Source organism: Xenopus laevis, chromosome 1S (assembly GCF_017654675.1).
Source record: "Xenopus laevis strain J_2021 chromosome 1S, Xenopus_laevis_v10.1, whole genome shotgun sequence".
Taxonomy (NCBI): Eukaryota; Metazoa; Chordata; class Amphibia; order Anura; family Pipidae; genus Xenopus; species Xenopus laevis.
Genome location: NC_054372.1, coordinates 149,855,808 through 149,883,378, shown reverse-complemented (window position 1 = coordinate 149,883,378; position 27,571 = coordinate 149,855,808). Strand labels below are relative to the sequence as shown.

At 39.2% G+C, this 27,571-nt stretch overlaps 1 protein-coding gene and 1 pseudogene across 8 annotated transcripts in view; both read right to left on the bottom strand.

Annotated features, from left to right (window-relative positions):
• Positions 1-657: 657 nt before the first annotated feature.
• LOC121399077 lies at positions 658-24,931 on the bottom strand (annotated as a pseudogene).
• pitpnm2.S (phosphatidylinositol transfer protein membrane associated 2 S homeolog) overlaps positions 22,413-27,571 on the bottom strand; it is a 155,835-nt gene continuing 150,676 nt past the window's right edge. For all 8 annotated transcript variants that reach the window (XM_041580356.1, XM_041580360.1, XM_041580353.1 and 5 more), the window contains one exon: positions 22,413-27,546. In XM_041580356.1, the coding sequence (XP_041436290.1) occupies positions 27,208-27,546 (339 nt within the window). In that variant the 3' untranslated portion in view covers positions 22,413-27,207. The remainder of the gene's footprint in view (positions 27,547-27,571) is intronic.

Below are 27,571 nucleotides of genomic sequence, written 5' to 3'. Positions count from 1 at the left end.
GGAGGGAATGCTCAAATGGAGACTTGAAGTTACCAGCTATTTCAAGTTCTGACTGGCTATAGGAATGCAGGATTCACGTCTGTGCCCTGTGACACTAGAAATAGTAAGTGAAAACAAAGTATAGAAATGTATTGAAAGCAGTGTTGGACTGGCCCACCGTGATACCAGGAAGTTTCCTGGTGGGTCCAGGCGTCCTGCTAAAAATTTGGCCTATTTCATGGCCATGCCCTATTTCTATGACAACAAAAAGGCTAAATAGATGGAAAAATATAGTATTATAGTATGTGAAGAAAAGACACAAGAATAGAGGTTGAGTGAGGAGGGGAAGAATAACAGTACTGAGAGTGGGCCCCTGGTCTATAGTTTTTGGGTGGGCCCCTGGAGTCCCAGTCCGACACTGACTGAAAACATCACTTTTACTGACTGCCTAAGGCTAATGGGATCTGAAACATTTAACAGCTGTAGGGCCACAGTTTGGGAATCCCTTATACAGTATTACTGCACTCAGTGTATTATAAAGCAGACCCAGCCTTCAAGTCAATATGTAACTGGACAATGATCACATTGTGCTAGTCGTAGATCTACAGCAGACAGACTGCTGGGTAACTCCATGGTAGTACTATGGAGTTCTGCAGTGCTGGGTGTCCTGGTACGATTTTATTCTTCTGAAGCAGGTTCAATCGCTGAGACTTGACTATGAACGAGATGTGAATAAAGTCCTCCTTGTTCCATCTGCTCTCTGTGGTTTTCCTGCTGCACCATCCGGCCCTTGGCCTGAACAATTATGTTGTGTACTTTTTCTACAGTGCTCAGCCTGTGAGCTACAATTAGCACTGTGTGGTTCAGTAGATCCCTATTCACTACATGCTGGATATGTTAGAAATGAATGATTGCTAGTTACTAATGTACTGTACATGTGTAAAGCCTCCCTTGTTACAGATGTACATGTTACAAACTTACATAATTACCCCCAGTTTGCTTTCTGCTCTGTCCCATAACATCACTACGTGACAGAATAATGCAAATACTCAGCTCAAGTGCTGTTGTTATTCTAGCAGTCCAGGCAGAGCACCTCAAAACAAAACATGCTTACAAACAATGTCAGCACCTGGCCTGAAACATTTTGACATATTAAATGATTTTCCAGTATAGGACTCTACAATGCAATCCTGATTGATTTAAAAATCTGACTATTTTTTAATCAGTTTAAACATTTAATGGCACTATTTTCTGTTCTATTAGAGGTGCAAGCATTCATAAAGGAGTTTGATTTGTTCTGCCTCACTGAGACAGTCAAAGTGAAATTAGACAAAGGCTTAACTGAGTTTTTGTAAATGTTGTAGCATTTTCTACATTTTGCAGCACTTACAAATTGAAAGGTACTAAAATGCACTAAATCTAATGAGTGGTAGGGATAATTTTATACAAAGCAATAGAGTGCATGAGCTATACTAGTATTCATAAAAAAGTGGCACTAAATTTAGTTGGAAACAGGTGGCCAGTCATTTTACTCAGCAAGGCAACCAAAAGCTGCACAATGTGTTTCCATATCTCCCCACAACCCCTGTAGGACAAGACATGTACTTTTATCTGTCACTTACAGCATGTTCACTTTCAGCATCAAGCGCACTGGTAGCTTCATTCAGTATCAGCACCTGCGGATTGCACACAGGTTGAGGTCAGCCCAAATACTGACCCCAGCTTGAGCTACAATGCGCGTGACCACACACAGGCTGATTGGATTCAAATCAATGGAGCAGCAGCACTGAGCAGATCTGTTTCTCTCAGCCTGCACAGAATATGCAGAATGACAACAGCCAGAGCCAACAGCCTGTGTGCCCATAGCCTAAGACTTCCTAAAGGGAGCCCGAGGAAATGTATTGGAAAAACAAATTTTGTGTCTTAAAATCCAGTACCAGGACTGGAGTGAAGACTGAGAAATAGCCTTTCCTATCCCCTCAAGAGATAAAGACATTTGAATGGGAACATAACTGTGTTATATCCTTCTTGAAGCTCCATGATAAAAGAATGTGCATTGGCTGTTTTTGCAGCACTTACAGCTTTTCCCAGTGGCACAGAGTTCAGTCCATAGGAAATATTGTTCTCAATGGAATGTGCAAACAGCACCGGCTCTTTACTAACCAGGGATATCTGTAAGAAGAAGCAGAATAAAAAAAAATTCAAATGCTCCATTTGCATGTGCTACAAATTTTACATAGTAGTTAAGGCTGATATCTGTTTAACACCCATCAGTAAGTATATAGTAGTGAGGGAATAACTGCCTTGGAAAAGTATGCTTTCTAAAAGGGATGCACCGAATCCACTATTTTGGATTCGGCCGAATCCCCAAATCCATCTTGGAAGATTCGGCCGAATACCGAATCCGAACTTGCATATGAAAATTAGGGGTGGGAAAGGAAAAAGTGGAAAAAAATTGGTTAACTTCCTTGTTTTGTAACAAAAAGTCATGTGAAAGCCCGCCCTCCCTACAATTTAAATATGCAAATCAGAATCCGGATTTGATTCGGCCAGGCACAAGGATTCGGCGGAATCCGTACCCTGCTAAAAAAGGGCGAATCTTGGCCGAATCCCGAACCGAATCCTGGATTCGGTGCATCCCTACTTTCTAATAATGGCAGTGTGACTATTAAATACAAGATCTTGCTTGAGCAGAAGCCCAGGCTTCAGTCATTAATTAAAATAGCAATTTGCTGATCCAGTGAAATGTTACAACTTCTGTCCAACTATAAATATTTTCTTATCTTGAGGCAGTTTGGCAAGACCAAAGGGTATTTGCTCCTGTAGCTGATTATTTTTGCCCTTGGAACAACAGTATTCAATCCAAACATTCTGCCTTCTGTAGTACTTTAAGGTGAATAGTTTTAACATGGCAGCTACCTTGGAAGTATAGAGAGATATGAAGTTATATTATTTATTTGGAATGGGAGACGGTTGATTGATTTCCACTATTTAACTATACCAAGGATATGGTAAACTGTTTTTGCATGTGGATTAGAACACTGCTCCTGCTTTGGGCTGAAATGACTAAATGATAATTTGAACTTCCTTTTCCCCTGTGTGACTAAGCGGGGCAGGAGAGTTAATACCTTTAAATAAAGATACTTGTGGTCATACATATTAATAGGCCGAACATCTAGTAAAACCTCTCCATCTTGCACAGGATAGAAACTCTCTAAGATATTCACACAAGAGCTGTTCCCACTTCCAGAGGGACCCACCAGGGCAGTAACTTTGCCAGGATACAGAGTAAAAGACAAATTCTACAGAGAAGCAGAAAGACTTTAGATCACATGTATCTGTTTATTAACAACAAGATGAGGTCAAGTCTTACTTAATATGCTGGAAAATGATTTTTCTGAATTCAAGCTTATTGGAAACTGGGCAAAGGTTATATGATTTTTTCCGCAAGTGTATGGTGAAATATGAGCCAGGAGGAAGGAGGTAAGACCAGTCCACTGAGCGACAGCTACAGTAGTTTTATTTGCATGAAATGACTTTCTTTTATAAACTGTGTACTGAGCTGAAACAGAAACCTTCTGTTCTTGCAATGTATTCACTACATGAAACAGAAAAGGCATTGATGCTCAGTACAACAAAGACGTATTTTGACGGGGATTGAAATGGAAGAAATGACATCTCACATGCGACTGCTGGTTACTAAAGTTTCTTTTACTGGGAGCATTAAAATCTTTCCATAAAAAGGCTGCAGCCAGGCACAGACTGGGTATAAGTTCATCATTGTCTTGCTGGTGAATGTTCTGCAATAACTCAATGTGAACCTTACAAACAAATTCAGTCTTTAATAAAATGGCAGAAAACATTACAGTGAAAATGGCACATGAGGGTACGTTGCCCTACAAGGATAATACACATTTTTTATCAATTTACCCTACTCCAGTGCTTTCCAACTAGCGACCTATGGACCACATCTGGCCAGCGACCCCCCCCCTTGTGTAGCAAATTGTAACAGTTCAGAATCTGCTCCTGGATTACTGAGCTTCCAGACTGAAACACTAGAGACAAAACAGTAAAAAATAAAAGATGGAAAGCAATTAAAAAAATGATATATTTATAGTGAACAATCTGAAAACAACGGAACTAAAAAAAAGTGTTTGGAAGGAGAACAACCACTTAAAGGAGAATTCAACCCTTAACTAAAAAAAACCCTACCCCCCCTACCCTACATAGACCCCCCTCCCTCCTCCCCCCCCCCAGCCTAGCTGCTAACCCGGGGAAATGCCCCTCACTTTTTGCTTACCCCTCCGTGCAGATTCAGGGATCATTGTTCACGGCAGCCATCTTCCTGATCTTTGTGTCTTTCCGTCTATTTTGGCGCATTCCCAGCTTGCCCAGTTGTCGCGAACCGGGAAATTGCTCCAACTACGCATGCGCTGTTTCACAGGTCTCAGTCTCAGATTACCGAAGACCCAGAAGATGGCTGCCGTGAACTGCTATCCTTGAATCTGCAGCGAGGGGTAAGTAAAAAGTTAGGGGGGGGGTCCTACGTAGGGTAGGGGGGTAGGGTTTTTTTTAGTTAAGGATTCAATTGTCCTTTAAAAGGTATAAATATTGAGATTAACTGGCCCCTGCATTGTTTAACCTAAAATTCAGATTGTAAAATCTTGCATTGTTCACACTTGTAATCCCCCCACATTGTTCACACCTGTAACACCTCTATTGTTCACACCCCTAAAGCCCTGTACTGTTCACACCTCAGACCCAGATTTAAGTGCCCACGTTGTTCACCCGTTCACACCTCAGAGAAACTGTATGAGCTGTTCATGTTAGAGTGGTCCTTATAGGCATCCCTGTCTCCAGTGGCATTCTGCCTTCTCTATGCTCCCTGTGTGTGCCATACTCTGCCTTCCCTGTACTCCTTGTGTGTGCCATACTCTGCCTTCCCTGTACTCCTTGTGTGTGCCATACTCTGCCTGCCCTATGCTCCTTGTATGTGCCCTGACCACATATTTGTTCCACCCTGCTAGTGGTATTACTATGGGTGACAGGTAGTGATCGGCAAATCTGGGGTGTTTTGCTTCGCCGAATAATTTGCGAATTTCCAGCGAAATTCATGAAATCGAGAAAAATTCGCACAACTGCGCTGGCGTCTCGTTTTTTAGGGTTAGGATTATTTATTCGCCGGTGGCAAACCGCGGGAATTCGCCGCAAATTCGCGCCTGACGAATAAATTCGCCCATCACTAGTGACAGGTCTGCCTTTAGCAAGACAAAAGCCAGCAGTTCCCACCGGGTACCTTCCTATTTAGCTTCAATACCCACTTGGCAGGTGAGGAGAAAAGCCCTCTACGCCAGGAGAAGAGAGCTAGAAAAGAAAGGCTATACGAAATCAGGGATCTTGTTGGCAATATTCATTTCTGATAAACATGACATCTTTATCACATTTCTCTGTGCTAACACTGGTAATTAGTTATGATGTCACAGGCACACTCTATATTAGTATCCTGAAACAAATACATTAAACACACACACAAGTGTGTAGAGCTGCAGTAATATGCAAGTCTTTCCTTTGACATCCCACCAATCCCCCACTTCATATACTGACTGGAACATAACAAATACATACAGTACATTATCAAGCAATTAGCACTTGCCTACATACATCCGCCCAGCAGGAATTCATAAATAACAAAGGAAATAAGGTCACCGCTGGTCATTTGTTCTGAAATAACCAAGTAATCTCCTTTGTACAGAATGCTAATCTACAACACCAGTTGTGTTAACTGGAAAAAAATTACAAAAACTCATTGACAGACAAACCCCAGTAAACTAGTTAACAGCCTGTGTGTTTCATTAGATGTTCAGCAGGCAGTTAGCTTAGGTGGCCTCCCACAGTTCCCCTGTATCAGCAGTTGGATGGATTCAGGTTTCATATGCATTTAGCACACAGAGTTTACTTGCATGTAAATGATACACAAATATTTAGCATTTGTTCTTGAAAAATATAGTATTTGCATTTAAAAGACTTGCTTTCAGTTAAATTGGTTCCAAGTAGTGAAGAACCACACCAGCTCAGCCAGGCAATGCCTTTGACCCATTTATTTGCAGACGTATTAGAAACAAGCTTTCGGGGACCAACCCCTTCCTCATGTGAAACCTGAGTTAAATTGGTACTGTAGCCCCAGTCTTTAAAAGGTACTATTCAAAGCTCCACTGAAAAACATTATAGACAAGCAAGTACTGCAATAAAGACTTCTACATGCTGTGAAAAAAAGGTTCAATTTAATTAAATTAAAAATGTTTAATTTTTTTGGCAGTACTATCGCTTATCTGCTTGCTATGTTCTAAGAACAATCTAGAATTCACTATTATATATGTATAATTATGACACCTTCAGAATGTTTCTAGATTAGCGTATCTTTACATTTAAAATGCATAGTCCATCACACTCTTGCCCAGGTTTCCAACCTTCAGCCAGTTTCTTAAAACATATTTTGTGGTATTTCTACTGACTTTCTGTCTACTCTCAATATATAAAGATATTCTTGTAAAAACCATGGTCCCGTAAGTTTAGCTACTCCCACACATCTTATGTGCCACATCCAGTCCCTGTTAAAGGGGTAAAGTTAGTTAAAGTTTAGTATGTTACAGAATGGCTAATTCTAATATTGAATATCACTCTCTACATTATACTAAAAGCAAATTTTAAGATGAACAAGCCCTTTCTTGTATGTGTATGAACTACTGTTATTGTACAGTGCTTATAAATATTTAACAACAATGTAACTTCTAAGCAATGGTAAATACTTCTAATTCAAAATGAAATCAAACCTGATTCAATAGCAGATCATTTTTTATTACAACTTTCTTCTAATTCAGGGAATTTTCAGCCACTCCCCTGTACCTCTACACTTATAAATACATCTCATAGCAACCTTTCACATCCAGTCAGTGGAATTTCCTGCCACATAGACTGTCCCTTCATGTACAGCTTCAGTCTTTATTCTAAAACCAAAATGTGACACGACAGACAATGTGACAGACCCATATGGTTCAGACGCAGGCACAAAATTGGAAAGTGTAAGCATCCACTTGCATCAGGTTGTGCTACTGCAACAGTCACCAACTTTTTAATGCCATTGAGCCGCACTCAAAAATAAAAGTGCTGGGGAGCCACACAAGTATGACAATGTCCTTGGTGGTTGCCAAAAAAATTACTCTGTTTGTAGTAAACTCTGTTTTGCTCCTTGTGTCTTTATGCCTCCAAAACATGCCTCCAAGTAGGCCAGAACTGGCAATCTGTGGATTCAGGCAAATTTTAAATTTGGTTAGTGGGCTTGTGGGGGCTGGTTGGGCCTCTGTTTACTTGAAATGACAGGGTCTATTTTGAATCCTAGTCCGGGCCTGCCTCCAAGTGAGGAATTTCAAAACGATCACCTGTTGATGCTCATATATTGAAATCAGCCAGGAACTTGTGTGGGTCACATAATGGTGCAAGTATGCGCTTTGATGCAATTACACATCCCCACTGACAATTACACACACTAATGCACAGCTGCATCAGTACAGTGGTTATTTAGATACACTATACATTTCATTCCTTGCTCTGCTATCATCCTAGCACCATAGAATTCCTACCTGATGTGTTGCTGAATATTGACTTTGGCTTATTTGACCTCACTTCTTGGATCTTTCTGGTACCTCGTCTGGTTTGATCGATTCTTATTCTACATGGGAAGTTCCTATTCCTGTTGTTTGCCGTCTGCCCCAGTCTCTGCCTGTTGTGACCCTGTTCAGGTAGGTCATTTTCTGTTGCTAAAGTTGAGGTGTTTTGTGTGTAAGGACAGCAGCGCCCAGAATTGTGGTTCATGTAAAGCCTGGGAATCTATACACAGCCACATGTATATTTACCAATTATGTTATCAAAGAATATAGAACAAAGCATTTACACCTCTTACTTCGCACTCTCATTAGATTAACTCAATCGGTTCATAATCTTATTGGTTGCCCAACAATCTCCCTGACAAGCTTTCCCGCCAGCTAGAATCTAAATTGCCGTCAGGATAGCACTTGGAGTCCTTCGTTTTTCAAAGTCACCCGAAGTTTCCTCGTGAGCCAACTTCGGGAGGCTTCAGAAAACGAAACGCTCCGAGTGCCATCCCACCGACGATTTAGATTCTAAATGGCGGGAAGGCTTTTCAGGGAGATTATTTGCCCAAAGAAGAGGCGATTTGTCACTGGGCAACTAAATCTCCCCAAATCTTAGTGCGTCCCTTACCCTTAATGTGGCCATAGACGTAACAATCTTTCCCGCGACCATTGATTATTTGTTTGTTTGTTTTTTTAAAACTTGATTTTATTTGGAATTTTTTTGCATATTTGTTGGTTAAAATTGATTGTACAACAGGATTACCTTCTATTCCAATAACATTGTATATCAACAGTATAACAACATTACAATAATATTATCATGATAACATTTCTAACAATCAGCTTGTATGACTTCCGTATTGAGACCCTATAGAGAATTTTGTGGATAGGAGGCTAACAACCTATTGATTTGATGACTCCTGGGGGGGGTGTAGTCTGGTTGTCTTTGTTCTTGTTGCATATATTTGTGACGTTGCTTGTTTTGTATATTTGTTTTTCCATATTTGATTAAAAGGATCGGTTTTATCTCTGTCAGGTAATTGTTTAATTGCGTGTTTTGCAAAGTGGAGGATTTGAAAACGTAAAATTATGTGTGATGTCGTAAATGGGAATTTTTCTATCTTTTTTTCCTGAGACAGTACTGCATGGTTGATATCTACTATATCATAAAAGTTTTGTAGTCCATTCTCCCTCCATTGCAAGAGAATTGGATTACGTATGCCTATTGGAAAGTCCTTATTTCCTATCCATGATAGATATGGAGAGGTATGTAGTGATAAGTTTTGTTTTTTCCTTACAGCTCACCATGCTTTATATGTGTCTAGAAATAAGGGATTGTTACGTAATTGCGGTGAAATATTACTTATAGGTGTGTGGAGTATATAGTTGAGGGAGTAGTGTTCAGTTGTATAGTGGTCTAGGGACAGTGTTGTATATAGGTCTCTATTGAGAAGCCAGTCTCCCGCATATTGAAGAAGAGCCGCTTCATTCCTTGAGATTGGGGAAGTTTGTTCCACATAGGTGTTTGGGTTGTTGTAATTTGAAGAGGCTTATTCTCGGGCGTTTTTTGTTCCAAATAAAGGTCTTAAATGATTGGTTTAGTTGTTTTTGGTCTGTTGGTTTTACGTAGTATTGTAGCATCTGTAATGGATATAGGTGTTTGGGAGAAAAGACCATTTTGATGAAATGTATTCTGCCTAGGAATGTGAGATTTACATGTTTCCTTTGGTGTAATTCCTGCTGGATGTTGTCTATTATTTTCCTTATGTTTAAAGTGAATATATCCTTGTGATGGGAAGGTAATTTGATTCCTAGATATTTAATGTTTTGCTTGTTTTTTTTTGAAAGGGAAGTGTGTAAGCCAGTCAGAGGGATCTGAGTGATGTAGTTGTAGGGCTTCTGATTTGTCTAAATTGATTTGGAATCCCGCTATTTTACCAAATCTTTGTATAATTTGTATAATTATGGGTATTTCAGTGTTTGGTTGGTTAATAAACAGTAGAATATCATCAGCAAAGGCTGTCACTTTGAGCTTCGTTTGGCCTATTTGTATTCCTTGTAGTTGGTGGTTTTTAAGTATGTGTCGTAGTAATGGGTGATTATTTATTTTTAATGCAGATACTTAAATACTGAATAATCAGATATACACTAGGAACAATAGAATTCTACCTGCATCTGACGATTCAGCAGTAAACACTGGGCGATTTTCTGGCGATCAAGACTTTCTGGCCTGGCCAATCAACAAGCTGACCGATACCCAAGTATTTTATATATTTTAATATTTTATCTGTTGGCTAAACTCCCGCCATAACTGAACCAAATATCATACTATAATAACTATGCATCTATGGCCACATTTAGTACCTTTACATGCTACATAGCACCAGCAACTTTCATGTTGATGTGCTTATCCACCTGAAAGGAAGTAAAACCAAAATGAAAACTAAACATAGATGTGTGTGTCAAATACTGACTGAAGTGAAGCCAAAATAATAAATAACATATTTTGTAGGTTAAGTAGATAGTAGGTGAATACAGACAGTAAACTAGTGTTTAAAATGCTTTAATGAATTAGAAGACAATCATTATTTTGCCCCATATTCTGGATTTTTAAAACTTTTTTCAAATATTGACAGCACCAGTCATTGATTTCTTTGCTTAAAATGCCTTTATGGAGACATGGGCTCAGACCCCGATATACTTGGCAACGTTTCAGACTGCCATCGGTCTTTTATCAAGCCTTTTATCAAGGTGGCTTGATAAAAGCCCGATGGCGGTCTGAAACGTTGCCAAGTGTACCGGGGTCTGAGCCCATGTCTCAATAAAAACATTTTAAGCAAAGAAATCCATGACTGGTGCTGTGAATATTTGAAAATTGTGAGTGAACGGATACATGATGGAAACTGTTGCACGTGCACCAGGCCCTAAGAATTGGGAGGCTACAGGTGCTGACTAAGAAACCTACTGGATTTTTAAAACAGCAATCAAACAGAAGCCTGGGACCTGAGCTACAAATATCTGATAATAAAAAATATTGACAAAATTGCTGGAAGTGTATGTGTGGCTTTACTCTGTCTATTTAGAGAAATTCTGCTGTGATGTACCAACCCAAAAATAATGTGTCCTGGGAAAAATCTTTCAAATTATGCAAACGACAGTATGTAGCACAGGGAAGCCACTGTTATTTCAGTCTGGAGGCCTAAATACAATTAAAAGTATCTTGATCTTTATTTTAAGGCGCACTACCCAGCGCTATCAAATCCACTGCTATTGTGCTGCTGCAGTAAAGTACCAGGGAAAATTACTACTTAAATTAATTACATTGCAGGGGCATAGTTGCTACATTGTTTGTGGTTCTGTCCAGAATTATAAGCAGAAATGGGTCCTGATTTTTTAATGGCAGCAGCTACAAAAGCAATATTACAACCTGGCCTACAAAGCCTGTCCCGTTTCCACCAAAAGATCAAATTTAAAACTTAGAAATATGAGTTGGATACAACAATTTTAAATAGACAACAGCATAGGAAAAAGAATTCTCAGTCAGGTTTTATACAGAATCTCCCAGACTGGGAAACACTTAGCTTGTTCATGACTGCATCATGGTATGATAATGAGATTTTGAGAGGTAATGAAATGATGGAAGTGGTTGGCCTACAACCAGGGAATTTGCCGCCTCCCGGTACTTCAGACTTTAATTCAACTTTAGCTCAAGGCTATTTTTTCTCCTCCCCACTTCATCTTGTTGTTTATCCCTCCCCCTCTTGTTTTTTTTATTTGATCTCTTCCCTTCAAGATTTAGGAGGAACTAATAGAACAATGGAGTTAGAGCAGTCCCAGGCTGCATGTTTTTCTTTGTTTTGTTTATTCTTCATTTTTCCTTTTGTTTTATTTCTGTTCATTAATGTGGCTTTATATTTTATGTAGGAATAACTTGAAGTGAAGCTGCCTGCCCCTAGTTTGATCATGACAAACAAAAGTAAGGTAATTATGTTTTGCAATGTGCAGTATGATTACAACTCCAAACTGTAAGTATCTCATTCTCAGAAGCTGCCAATATTTGTGATGTTTCACTCTCAATAAAAAGAAAATCCAGTATTATACAGAGGCATGTGTCTTTGTATTTCTGAGACCCATATTTTTGCCCCTGTAGACTCCATACACAACCTATGCAGTCCAATATACTGTCCAAGATGTGCCCCATAATCAAGAATTTACCTAGCAGGAATTCTGTGCATAAAATTCACACTGCAGGAAGTTTTACATAATGTCGAACAAAAATGCAAAACTACATGTTCTACCGTGCGACATGACATAGCTTCTTACCCCAGTAGACCATACATAATATGTATAGGCAATGGCCTCCTTTCTGTAGAGGACATAGACAAGCTGCAGTTTCTCTATGTACACACTGGCTTCAGTATCTTCATTTGCAAAACTACGAACAATTTTCATTGAAGAAATGGTCTCTTCTGCGGTGCTGTTGGCTTGTGCTAGAGATGTCTGGACTTCTTTACATAGTTGGGATAAAACACAACAGTCTGAGTTCCTTAGCCACAGATCTAGAAATATAACAAAGTACATGCAGCATCCACTGCTCTGTAAATGTAAATGAAGACTGTTCATTATATGCAGCATGCCTAAAGGTGGCCATGCATAAACAGATTTAATCTGCCAGTTCAGGCCATATAAGCCAATTCAAGACTTTATCTGGCAAGATGTCAATCAGTTTTCTCATTGGATCAGCCAATTGATGTGGTACTTGTTGCGAGTGTCATATACCCACCATTGTAATCCGATCATTTGGCGCTAGGGACAACGATCAGATTAAAGACCAATATCATCTCCATTTTAGGTGGGCATAGTGAGGAAAGAACCACTCATTTGGTTTCACCAAAAAAGCAGATCTTAGGGGCAGATTTATCAAGGGTCGAATATCGAGGGTTAATTAACCCTCGATATTCGACTAGGAACTAAAATCGTTCGACTTCGAATATCGAAGTCGAACGATTTAGCGCAAATCCTGCGATCGAACGATTAAATCCTTCGATTCGAAGGATTTTAATAAAACGATCGAAGGAATATCCTTCAATCAAAAAATCTCAGGCAAGCCTAACCTTCCCCATAGGCTAACATTGACTTCGGTAGCTTTTAGCTGCCGAAGTAGGGGGTCGAAGTTTTTCTTAAAGAGACAGTACTTCGACTATCGAATGGTCGAATAGTCAAATGATTTTTAGTTCGAATCGTTCGATTCGAAGTCGAAGTAGTAGTCGAAAACTGATACTCCTTATAATCCATCAGAAAACACAAGGAAGAATTTGATCTGATGATCTGGAGCTTCCTAATAAAGGGCAAGGCCGGAAAAACAAATGGCATGGATCCTTCTCAAAACAGGGCATATTTGAGTGAGTAATATGACTGTACACTTAGGTGTGTCTGGCCTGCTCTCATATTACATGAAGCAGCTCACAGGCTATTTTTAGACACTGACGAATAACAAGTCATGCAGGTGGCTATTAGGCAAACGACAAGTTGAGTATTGTCCCTCTTACATTCATTGGCACTGTTATAGCACTCTCTGGTGTTTGTCATATTATATCACTCTTACAGACTGGATGGTAAAACTCAAATTTTTAAATTTTTCAGGGGACCAGAAAAAAATTGTGTAAAATACAGTAAAATGTATAAAAATGTAAAAAAGCCTGATACAATGGGGTTCACATAAGGGTATGGTACACTGGGCAATTAACTCAAACATGTCAGCAATAAGTAGAGTATGACACACACAAGGGACATAGGGCAGGTTGAGTATGGCACACACAGGGCATAGGGAAGGCAGAATAGAGCAGGAGACAGGGAAACCTATCCAGAGACCATGTGGCCTCAGGGCGCCGCGCCATGGAATCCGGCCCTGAACCTATCAGGACTCTAAGATGGACAGTTCATACTGTACTACATACAGTGACACAGTGCTTTTGCCCCTCCAGCAGTTTGTATGAGGTGTGAATAGGTGAACAATGGTGGCAGTTTCAGTCTGGGTATGAGTTGTTAACAGTACAGGGCTTTAGGGATGTGAACAATAGAGATGTTACAGGTGTGAACAATGCAGGGGGGATTATAGGTGTGAACGATGCAGGAGGTTACAGTCTGAATTTAAAGTTTAAACAATGCAGGGGCCACTTAATGTCAGTATGGATACCTTTTAAAGCTTACACATGGTAAGCAATCAAAGAAGGCCGACTTTCATGGGAGGGGCAAACAAGGGGGGGGTCGTGGGGCACATCGCCACCAGTTGGACAGTACTACGCTAGGCTATAGCCTAGGGACCCATCCATTCTATTTTCTTTTAATATTTCTTTTTATTTGCACACCTTCTGGGAGAAGAAGGCAGGCAAGGCTAGTGTGTGCAGATCCAGTTGCTAAATTTGACCCAGCTTAGAGAGCTCAGGTGCATGCATGTTGGACCTGTGGACCACTGCCTAAGTGTCAACCCCACGCCCACCCTTCCTGAATGTATTGTTCCATTCATTTCCCCTCTGAGCTTTGCAGTGGGCAAAGTACAAAAAAAGGGCAATTGTGCATGACTCCGTATGTATTACATCAGCATCGATTCGAGGGACCCAAGGCCCACGGGGCCGTAGCCTCAGGGGCCCCCACACCATCCCCCAGGCCCCCCAGCCACAAAGCGATACTGCCACACAACACATCCCCCGCCACACGTGTGTGCATGGCCACTTTTTTCCGGGCGTCCGGGGGCAGAGAGTTAAGGAGAGCGAATGCAGGGAGTGGGTCTGGGCCTGTGGGACCCAAAAGAGCTGGGGCCCACCACCCCAGTCCAACCCTGCTTCAGGTAACCTGCTTTTTAGACGGATATGGGTCAATGCTGGAATTAGGGATGGATGCACAGGGATGTCATCCCTCTACTTCTTTATTTCGTTGAAATAGCATCTCCTCAGGGGGAGACAAGAGTTGTCAAGAAAGTTGTCAAGAGAAAGAAAGAGGCTGCTCTGTTGTTCTTCTGCTTAGGAAAAAAATTAAAAACCTTTCTCAAATCTTTCCTGATCAGAGAAACATCAGAGCAGCCTCTTTCTTTCTCCTGACCAGTTCTGTGACTACTTGGTAGTCAGAATGGGTAGGAAAATGACCAGCAGGTGGCGCTGCTGTAACAAAATTAATTAATGTTAACAGTCAATGTATCCTTTAATATTTTGGAATTAAAAAAAAAAATAATGAATGTACATTTCAGAAGTGCTTAGAAAAGCATGCTTGTCAATTGTACATTCACTTATTTTTAAGGTTTACTTATCATTTAATGTATATGGGGCAGAAGTTCCCACTGCCCATTTCTCATAACTGGCATTCATATATAGAAGTGTCAGAGATTTCCATTAACATTTTCTGGAGATTTGTCACCTATGGGTAGTGTTAATTTCTCGTGGGCAACTGATCTCCCTGTGTGCAGGCACCCTAAAGTAAATGGGAAGCAGTATGGGCATTTCCCAAGTCGCTAATATACTGTATAAGACACCTAGGATGGTTAATCATCAAGGAGAAGAGCAAATTGATTCCTTCCCAACAAATGGAATTCTTAGGGGTGACTATCAATACAGTAGAGTTCAACCTCAGCCAACATCTCCTCCTCCACAAACCAGTCATGGTCAGATCAAACGATTACACATCGGTGAGATATCAGGTTAAGAGGACCATGTCAAGAGGCTTATTAGCCTTGACCATTCTTATATTCTCATGGGCAGAAAATAACCTAATGGATCTGAGAGCAGAACACATACCAGGAACTCCGAATATACTGGCAGGCAGACTGAGCCGGTCAACTACACATCCAGGAGAATGGGAGCTACATCAAGCAGCATTTTACATGATCCAGGAAAGATGGGGACCGTTTTGCTTCGATGGCATCGAGCAGGAATGCTAAAATAGCAACCTTTGTATTCTGGACTACAGACCAGAAGGCATTAATGATGGATGCATTTTCATTCCAATGGGAATTTCTCAGAGCATACATATTTCCCCCCATCCACTTGATTACAAGGGTCCTGAAAAAGATAAAAAAAAGTATCAAGCAGAAGTAGTACTGGTAGCACCCTGATGGCCAAGACGCCCATGGTTCTCCCAGATCATGATGCTCTCCAAAGACCACTCAAGCTTCCATGTTGGAGGGATCTGCTAACACAGGGCAAACTAATCCACCCTCATCCAACCAAATGGGCATTGAGTTCATGATTTTTGAAAGGCTGAACCTGCCCTCATCAGGACTTTCAGAAGACTCTATCTCCACGCTAATGGCGGCTAGGAAGCCCAACACCCTTCAAAGATACTTTACAGTATGGGATCAATTTTCCAAATGGTGCAAAGAAAATAAAACTGATCCCCTAGATACATCAGAAGTTAGTGTGGTGGAGTTCCTGCAAAAAGGAGTAGAACTTAAATTAAGCATCTCAACTCTAAAAAGCCATGTTACAGCCATATCCCACTTCTCAAAAGTTTCTTGGGCACACAAACCTCTAGTTAAGAGGTTCTTTCTGGGATTGAAGAAAACCTCTCCAGTGAACAGAACACAAGTACCTCCATGGGCTCTATGCCTAGTCTTAGATGCACTTACATGTGAACCCTTTCAGCCCATAGAAACAATTCCAATAAAAACACTAAACCTTAAAATGCGTTTTTTGCTGGCCATAACAACAGCCAGAAGAGTGGGAGAGTTGCAAGCCCTATCAGGGACAGAAGGGAAACTTACCTTTATACAGGACAGAGTCGTACAGGGTTGTTTTTCCCCAAAGGCTAACAATTGACACTTATGCAGGGATACATGAAGAACTAGAGCCCTCTTTACCCTGTGTATCGATATGCTTTTATTATACAGCTGTATGTTTACATTTTATATGATAAATATATTAAAAACAAGAGAAAGCAGTAAAACCCCACACTACCTTACTAAAATTAATTGAGATCTAATTATATAAGTGCTTAGTGCTATTATAAACATATGCTTAGTTCTCAATCAATTTAGCACCAACATACAATTAATGGTATTTCAATCGATTGTGTTAATACAAATTAGCACCAACATACAATTAATGGTATTTCAATCGATTGTGTTAATACAAATAATTATTTGTATTAACACAATCAATTGAAATACCATTAATTGTATGTTGGTGATACATTGATTGAGAACTAAGCATATGATTATAATAGCAATAAGCACTTATATAATTAGATCTCAATTAATTTTAGTAAGGTAGTGTGGGGTTTTACTGCTTTCTCTTGTTTTTAGTATCCCTATTCTGGTTTATATACCTCTACACAGCCTGAAATTGGGTAATACAAGTGAGTGAACATTAATTACAAGTGAACTATATTTTTGTTTGTGATATGATAAATATATATTATAATAAATTATAATTCCCATATATATGTCAGTATAGATCTGTTCATTGAATATTATTTTTTTTAAATGTTTACAAAATGTATGTAAGTATGTATGCCTTGCTTAGCATAGTAAATGCAGTTTGTTGCATGATTACAGGCCATTGTCATCAGCCAGAGAGAATCTTTGCTGCATGTACTGTATAAAAAGAGACCAGAGCTTGTGAGAAATAAACGACAATATAATATAATATTTATTGTTCAATGCTGTTCAGTTGCTGTACAGTCGGGGATGCAGGACATCAGAGAAGTTCAGAAATGTTCCCATATATACAGGATCATATTAAAAGTTAAAGGATTTCTTCTTGCCAACTCCTCTGATATATACCTGATATATACCAAGTGGTGAACTAAAATACATATGACATTTCTTGTTGTCATATGAGAGAAAGTTTTTGCACATAGTTTGCCCAAGTGGTGACTTGGCTTCTCTATTAAGAATAGCTTCCAACCAATCCATTCAGTAGGCAAAGTCAAGTTTAGTAAGACTCATGTCAAGTCATGGGGGCAGATTTGATAACCAACAATGAAGTACTGCTTTTCTACTGACCTCCAAAACAATATTTGCTAATTTCTTGTCTTTGGAACTTTTGTGGTTTCTCCAAAAAATAGGTGAAATAGCACTTTGAAACTTGCATATGATATAACTAAATGAGACTTCTGTCTGTACTTGTGCAGAACATTGTGGTGGATGTAGTATGTTCCTTCAATTACTCTGGAACTCTGGGGATTTATCTGCATTGTGGTAGATTTTTTTGTGATAATTGTGCTTTACACGTGTGTCATAAATAAGCCCTAAAATATATATATAAAGTTAATACTAGCAAAACAATGTAAATAATGTGAGTTATATGCTAATGATTTATTTTAAATTGGCAATAAACTCTGTTTTTCTAAATTAAAATTATGCAAATCACTTTTTTTTTAATTTTATGAGATCAATACTTTTTCAGATTGTGCAAGCAAACAACAAACGAGTTCTGGGCAAGCTGAACAGAGAAAATATGATTACTACTTACAGAAAAAGACATATTATCCATATTTGATATAGATATATTTGTCACAAATGGATTCTGTAAACAAAGTTTAGCTTGTGAGTACACCTATTTTTTTTTTTATATATAAATCAATGTATGAGAGACCTCTAGTGACTGAAAGAGGCAACTACAGAGATACAAAATTCATTTATACTCATGCATTTAAGTTAACACGTTACATTTATTATGACATATTAAAATGTATTCATTTAAGTTAATGGATTTAATATGTCATAATAAATTTAGCTTTTTAACTTAAATGCATGAGTATATAAATTTTGTATTTCTACAAATAGATTGTGTGTATTCTGTACTATTGTCTTTCTAGATTAAAAAGGAAGTGGAAAGGTGAAGAAGAAAGAAGTTAGGTGAGGAGTCAATGCACAGGAGAAGAGAAATTTTTTTCAAGAACCTGTTGTTTTTTTTGGAGCTGTATAAGTATTGCATCATTTCACTAGTGATGGGCAAATTTGTCGCCGAAAAAGCCGCAAATTATCGCAACAGTTACGTGAATTTATTCGCTGGCTGCAAAACACGGAATTTATTCGCCCATCACTAGTAATCACTGTACCATTCCTCAATTTCTAGTGCCTTTCCCTAGACCTCCCCCTTATACTGTATAACATTTTCAGTATATAATTGCCAAGATAATACAGTTTCTTATGTATAGAATAGTAGAATACCTTGTTATAAAGGTTTTGATAAATAACATAGTAAGTAAGGTTGACGCACGTCCATCAAGTCCAGCTTTTTAAGTATTTATATAACCTGCCTGTTAGTTGATCCAGAGGAAGGCGAAAATACTCCATTTCTCAAATCTGATTTGGTTATTTTCAGTTCTTATTATTGGGAGTCGGAGTTGGTACATTTTTGGTGACTCTGACTCCAGATATCCAAAATTGCTTCTGTATGCAGACGAGTTCTTCTCTAGCCAACACTACATTTCCCAAAAGCATGATTCTTCAGAGGCATGTTAGTTATCTGGAAGGCTCACTGTGCAATGCAGGAGATTCTACTGGTGGTGTGGTGTTAACAATAATGTTTTTCTGCTGCTGCTTTACCATCAATTCCTCATCACTACTCTCTGCAACCCCATTGGTGGCATCCCATGCCCATTTACCACAAAGTGGCATCACTTATTGGTATCTTATTAGTGAATTATCAGATGGAGAAGTCTAATGTTAATGGTCCTACATCCTCTGGCAAAGGTTACTCATATCATTATACTGGTATGAAAGAGAACTGGTCCATTTGAAAATATATTTGGCTTCAAAATTTTCACATTTTCAGACCGTATAAAGGGAGACGGTGAAGTTCTTAAAGAGATCGGAAGCCAAGACAGACACAAAGAGATCAACAAGGTAAAGTTTGCTTCATTTGTTCACTTTCTCTGTTTATTCTCCAAAATGGTTATTTTGGTATTTATATAGTGACGTGACCCTGCAGTATAGCAAGTGTCTGGAAATCCCCTATGAGAGGTATCCAGTTCAAAGTACACATCTGTAAAAACCCACTTTTTTTAAGCCTTTCAGACGTTGCTGAGCTACAACTACCTGGATGGACCTGCAAAGCAACAGCTTTGTTTGTCTTGCTATTTGCTATCACATATATGTAGATTTGTTCTTAGTGCATTTTGCCTCCTGATTACTGCCCTTGTTTTGCAGGTTTGTTTTAGAGTAGAACTACGCAATCACTTTTAGCTGAGATAGCATCCATTCCAAAGCACTGAGATTAAACTAAGGTTAGGTAATAGGAATGTCTGACGTTGTCGCTGCATGCATCAGACACAACGCGACTGTCGGGTGAAGACGCAATATGCAGCGTTCGCATCTGACAGTTGTGTCATGTCGGATGCACGCGGCAACATCAGACATTCCTATTACCTTAGATTCGGCGCGTCCAATGTGACGCCTGCGATTTATCACAGCGCGTCGGAACGGATGCTATCGCAGGTAAAATCGCTCGTGTAGTTCGACCCTTAGCCTTCTTGAAATTCAGATCAGCTTTAACCCCTAATGCATTATTTTGGTGATTTTTTAAGGACATACATCTGTTACTTCTTAAAATATTAATACAAATGAGGATAGTTTGAAATAAAAAAGGACTCAGGATCTCTTGAATCGATTATCAATAGGCTGTAGCTCACCTTTAGTATATGTAGGTGGATTCTCCTGCAAGGTGTCCTGTGTCCACACCCAAATTGATACAGTCAGTATTATAGTAGAAAGCAGGACAAATCCAAGATAGTAGCTATGACTGCAAAGTGCTTTTATTGGGGAAAAATGCTCCCAATAAAAGCACTTTGCAGTCATAGCTACTGTCTTGGATTTGTCCTGCTTTCTACTATAATACTCAGGATCTCTTGAAACCCTGTTCTTTCCCTTTGATATTTTTATAGGCTTTTAGTTTTGTTTAGGTGGGAATTTGTCCCTTACTCCAGAGTGATTAAACCCTTTGTGTATGTTTACCTACAGCAAGCTGCACATAAGGATGGCCTTGCGTTCCAGATGCACTCGGACATCTTCTGATCTCTGACCCTGTAGGACACTTTGCCTTATATTAGTATCAGGTTGAAGACCGGTGCGTGCTGTAGCCAAGATGAATGTATTTTTCCTTACACACAATCTCTTCTTAGCTAGCACTCCCCCGTAACCTTAATTGTCAAGTTTTATTTCATCTTTTGTTTCCCCACTAATATTGCTTGAATGAAATATTCAGTGGTCTTTTGATACTGAACATTTTTCACCAGAAGATTTCCATAAATATGTTATAAACATTTGAAATATTTTAAAAATTGTTTTAATTTTTTTGTTGTTGTTGGAAAATGCATGGTACATAGCACTGTAAGGTAAATGTTTATGCACTGCTAAGTTTCAGTCAGCCCTGACATTATTTACCATTCACAGTGGCATTCTGGGTATAAATGGCCATGCAGGTAATGTAAAAAAAATCCTAGAAAGGTGGCCATACATGGACTGATTTCAGTTGTCGATTTCGGGCCTTCACACCAATTTGGCAGCTTATCTGCCTGTGTATGGGGCCCTCCAACAGGCCCAACCGACTGATTTGTGGCCAAAATCGGCTCAAGGACTGCATCATCCTATTGCTAAGGTCCTCACTCCAACAGCTTTTATTCCCATTGTTGTAGTCTGTGTGGCTCTAGTGACAAATGTTCAGATTAGTTCAATATCACCCAGTTGAGGTGGGCATATCAATTAAAAGGTCTGCTTGTACCTCGCCAAATGAGTGAATCTTTTTGTGTATGATATAATGACTGCAGGTATATATTCTGTGAATTTATTTTGTGGATTGCAAAACAAGCAGGTGTTGTTACTTGTCAATGGGGTTGCCACTACATACTCTCTTTTGTGCCCTAAAGCAGCCAGGGCTCAAATGCAGCATTTAACATCTTGTTGCTGTTTATACTGTTAATTATGCTTGAATTCAATAATAATATAGTAACAGGGATTGCGATGAAAGTACAGTAGCAGCAGTAGTAGTTAGCATTAGACTCTAACCGACAGGTTAAGAAGGGACAGTCAGGTTGGTAAAACAGTCAGGTTTAGGAACTTTAAGGGGCACATTTACCAAGGGACGAATATCAAGGGTTAATTAACCCTGATATTCGACCGTCGAAGTAAAATCCTTCGACTTCGAATATCAAAGTCGTAGGATTTACCGATATCCCGAAGGAATAATCGTTTGATCGAACGATTAAATCCTTCGAATCGAACGATTCAAAGGATTTTAATCCATCGATCGAAGGATATTCCTTCAATCAGAAAATTGTTAGGAAGCCTCGGGGACCTTCCCCGTAGGCTAACATTGGCCTCGGTAGGTTTTAGGTGGCAAACTAGGGGGTCGAAGAATTTTTTAAAGAGACAGTACTTCAACTATATAATAGTCAAATAGTCGAACGATATTCAGTTCGAATCGTTCAATTCAAAGTCGAAGGTCGTAGTCGAAGGTAGAAGTAGCCAAAAAAACCATTAGAAATTCGAACTATTTTTCCTCTATTCCTTCACTCGAGCTAAGTAAATGGGCCCCTAAGTAACAATTATTTACAAAAGCAGAACTATCAGTGAAAAATGATCAACATGACCTATAGGTAACTTTTAATGTAGAATAATATTTTGAATAATAGATTTTTAGTGTCAGTAACACTTTAAGCTCTTTGTGCCGTTTGATAAAATCCATTGTTTTCAATAAAACTATACAAATAATGTGGGTCGCAGAAGCAACCAGAGATCTGAGCTACAATCTGTATCTGTACCTGCAGTTCTCAAAAACACACATCAGCCAGTTGCCTTCCCAAATCTTTAATCTGTGTAACGTACAATGGGTACTGCACAGAAAGCACACTAAGGAGTAAAACAACACACTAACAGCAAGTGGTCAGTATGGTGGGTCACATACAAGCAAGTAGCATCTGTACACACTTACATCAAGGTAATACAAGAAATGAAAACCAGGAAGCTGCAGACAGATGTTTGGAAGAGTCACTTGTGCAGCTCCTCTCCATGTAAGCCACCACCATTGCTAATTGTGCTCTAGCGGCATGCCTCCATGATATCCATTTAAAGGATTTTGCCTCTAACAAAGAGCTCTTTAGACATGAAATATTAACACTGATATAAAACAGGCAATCAGGATTATTATACTTGTTGCAATAACACAGAGCAGAATGAATGCAGCAAAGGTGACGCAGCTTTCCGTCTGGGCTTCTGAAAGTGCAGGTTCCTATACATGATGGATGGCAGTCTGGTTAAACACTTTCATTGGCAAACAGCCTGTGGCCCCGCAGGACAGAGCAGCATGTCGTATAACTCACTGGCAGGGAACTGTTGAACGAGCAACTGACCACAAGCCTCTGGTTTTCACTTATTGTATTTTCTAACATTGTAAACTTTATTTTTTGGTTATTTTTGAGACTAAAATGATAAAATCAAAATTATAAAGATAGAAGGGGGGAAGATGTAATTCCTGCGGAAGCAAGCTCGACAAAAAAAAAAAAAATCCAGCATTTTCAAACTGATAAATAAATGGCATTTTCACTTAAATACACACACTGCTATCATAGAGTGAGTTGCTCCTTTTGAAACGGAATTGCGCTATTGCTATTGGAAAATGGACACAGACTGACATGGTATTCACAGGTCATAGAACAGGTAATAGAGGGCTCCAAATGATTTTTTACATGTAAACAGGCACAGGGAATTGATTTCCCCCAACGAGTGTAATGTCCACAGCCCTCTAGCTCTTGTTGAACTACAGCTCTCAGCATCTGGGCATTAGTGGTCAATAAGAGCTATAAGACAGCAAGTTGGACATCCCCTGTCTAATGCATTGTGCCTGTTCTACCAGCACAGTCCTCCTTTCTGCATAATCTGATAGTATTGCAGTTCCATTTTAAAATTCAGGATTATCATCCACGTGGCAAAGATCGTAGCGCAGGAAAGGCAGGGTGCTCTCAGCAACATGTAGAAGAGACATAAAGTATGGAGAGAGAGACAGAGTATGATTGTCAATTCTACTTTGAAAGTATGGAGCTAAAGAGGTGACAATATCATATTGCACTTGTGCAAATAAATACATTATACTTGGTCCTTTAAATTAGTTTTTTGTACATAATGCCTGAAACAAACCAAAACAAAAAGCTATTTAAAATTTTTTTTTTACAATATTCATTAAAAACGCAGAGTATCTTCCCCGCCCAAGACATTTTCTACATAAATAAATAACTCACTTTTTATATAACCACTTTTCTGAACATTTACATTGGTATGTTTTACAATATCTACACACAATAGGTTATCATTCCTTGCACATTACAATAAATTTACATACATTTCCCCCTACTTGTGCATTTTGAGCTCAGTGTTTCTCTGGTAAAGGCCATATCTAATTCTTCACACCGGTAATGTAATGCTTTGGGCGGAGTTTTTCTAGGGACTGGCAGTGTTTGGGCCTCCTGTTGTTGCAACAGTAAAAGAGAGATGAGGTTGTGCAACATCGGGTACACTGGAGGCTGTCTATCCCTAGAATATATATTTATGCTGATATTATGACAATTTATCACATTTTCTTATTTTGTTTTCTTATTTACTGAGTTACTACATTTGCTGCTGGGGTCTCTTGGATATGTCTTTCCCAATCTGCTCTAATATATGTATTAAACCAGACACAGGCAACTTTGAAGTCTCCAGATGTTGTTGAGCTACAACCTTTCGAATGAGCACAGAAGTTCAGCAACATTGAGAGAGGCATGAGTTGATCATCCCATCATAAAAGAGCCACACATTACATTGTGTTATTTAGATTTTAAAAGAAAGTTTAAAAGTTCATTGTAAAAAAAACAAAAAAGCTATATAATAATAATAATGTGAAATGAAGGGAATATATTTTGAGGCAGGGATTTATGAAGTGTTCCCACTAATAACTTAGATGGACAATGGCTTCCTAGAAATAAAAAATTATCAGTAAGAGTTTGCAGTCTGTTTCACAGGTGTATTGATCTCCTTTACTGCATTGTGGCGTATAATCATGTTCTATCATAAATGTATATATCAGCTAAGCCCTCTCCCTTCAAACCAACAGAGGTCTTAGGCCAATCAGATAATTAATAAATCTAAAATCTAAATAATAAATCTGAGTGATAAACTCCTCCCCAGTTGGACCAGGTGTCTGGTTATACAGCAATTCAGCTAAATCAATTGCACAGTTTAAGGGTCACTTGATCGGAATCAAAAACCTGTTACCTTCCAGAGAGATGGTGGTAAGTAACGGATAGAAGAAATTGGTAGGATCCAATGTTGCTGCCATATTTGCCAATATTAACCATACACCTGTTGTACTTGTCTGATGCCTGTGTAAGTAATATGTAACTGGATTTATAAGTAACTCACTTGGATCAGATTTGTAAAAGAAGCCAATGTGAAATGGGATTTTAGTTGCTTCTATAATGAAAATACCTAGTTTGTCACTATCAGATAAAATGATCAAATCAAAACCAAACTGTGCTATACAGCTACACCTCACTGTATTGCCCATCAGATCGGATGCAGGCAAATAAATCAAGCTTACCCATCTGATTTTAATAGACATAATGGGTATGATCTGAGTAGTTGGACCAGCTAACTCTTTCCATATGTGCCAGTGTATGTGAAGCATAATAACAGGCCCTACTGTCGTGGACCATGAGAAACAAAACAACTGAAAAGGTCTTCAAGGAAAGTCTAGGAGGGGCACATTTTAATGATAACATGCCCATTTATTCATGGATATTGCTTCAAATCCATGTCTGTTGATGTGACTTGTCTCATCACTGTGTGCAACAAAACCCAAATTTAAAGGAAAACCAAATGTTAGGTCAGTTTTGCATTTAGTTCAATCCTATAAGCAAAGTACAGAAATATTTCACAGTGCTAAATCAGATTGATCAGTGCAGCACTCCTTGTTTACTCCTGAGCTTCAAAGTGGTTCTTTAACCGTTGGTGAAGTATTCTGCCCCTATTAATGAGCTTATAGCTAGTTAATGACCACTATGGTTATAAGTAAGCTAAATTTATATGCAACACTCTACTGGAATATAGTAAACTGCTTCACCAATCCTTCTGACAGCTGAAAAAAAAGATATGGCCTTCTAAAAAAAAATATGCACTAGGGTTATGAAGCCTAAGGCTTTCCAGTATTCACTCTTCCATTACCCCATTGCAAAGTGATGTTCGGTTTTGCTCAGAGTTGTAGCTTAAGTAATAGCTGGAAAATCAAAGACTACAGAGCCTAGTACCAAACAACTTATTTTTTGGCACTCCTGCTTTGTTTCCGCTCAGTGCAGAAGAAAACATCCACACAAATTATTTATACCCTACTGTCGCAGTACAGCATTAATGTGCAACAGACTATGATGAGAGGCTATGTGAGATGGTAACAGATCTCCAATCTAAAAATCAGTGCAAAGAAAAAAATGGTTTAACAGTTGACAAAGGTATAACAGTGGAGCAATTACATGCAAGAAGAGCCAAATAGGGTGTAGAGAATTTTTAGAACTTCAGGAGCTAAAGATCTTCTGGAATACTTGTTTGCGGCAATCTAATCACAAAATGATTCCAGGATTCTCATAATAAATGACTTACTGCAGCAGAGTGAATTGTGATTTGAGTGGATTTTGTAGGAAAGCTGCCACTGCATTAAAGGGGGACTATTCAAATAAAAACCTGGTTTGCAAGTGATGGAGAAGCCTGTGCACACTGAAGAAGCCTATTTGCCCTGCAGTTTCAGCTTATGCTCTCTTAGTCTGGAGTACAAGAAAAGTCACAAATCCTTCTTCATTTTGATCCAGCTATTTGTTGTGCATTTTGGAGATGGCTAAGTAGGTTAAGGAGGCACCTATTTACATTGCTAAGTTTCTGAACCTGGATAAGAAAAAAAAATGTTGGGCTACTTTTAAACTCCATGGAGGGAATTCACAAAAGTGTCGGGAACGAAAAAATATCTTTTAGATTTTCCGACATGTACGACACTTTTGAAATAGTGTCGTTAAAAGTGGGCGTGTTTTTTTTCGGCGCCACTTTCCCCAACATTTTTATGAATTGCTCAGAAACTCATTTGTTTTGCCGACAATTTTTCCAACACATTAGGCTCTCTAAAATGAAAATGTCGGTCAAATTGTCTTTTGAAAACGCTCAGTAAGATGTCGTCTGTCTGACGAAAAGATATACGAGATTTTAGAAAATTGTCGGGCTTACGAGACATTCAGAGACAGTAACATCTGCCTTTGTGAATTTGCCGTTTTCGTATGACATTTTACAAATTTGTCGATCGCCACTTCTGGGTTACTTATTTTACCAACACTTTTGTGAATTCCCCCCCGTGTCGCCTTCAGGTGCTGCGGGGTAGCATTGCTACCAAATTTAAGGCCTGCAGTTCATATCACATGACCTGCACCAATTCTAGTGTCATATTGTAGCACCATGTTGTTGACACCAGACTTTCCTGCAGAGTGTGGCCTCTGTTCCTTTCTTGTTGAACTTCCCCCCCCTCCCATCCCCAATTAGTGGCCAGAGCCAAATACAAGAAAATGTCCAGGGTGCAGGAGTCTATTTCTGACTTAAAATGCCAGATTCCTGCTTAGTGGTGGCTGCACTCCTTCCCCAACACCCTGCAGCAATGCTCATGCTTCTTTGGCTACGTTCCTTCTCTTGGTCTCCCTCACTCTCTGACTGGCTCTGTGTCCGCTCTGGTTTGTGGTTGCTGCTTCCCGATGGTTTTGATGAGATAGTACGAAGCAAATGGTTCCTCTTTCGAAGGAAATCTGATTGGCCAGGAAGACAAAAGCTCCCTTTTCTTAGCGCCATCCTGCTTGTATTCTTAGCAGTTCGAGAGCGGCGATTATATTCCAGTTGAGCAAGGTGAGCAGCATAGCCGTCTGTGATAAACTGCACCAATAATAGAAACAGAAAT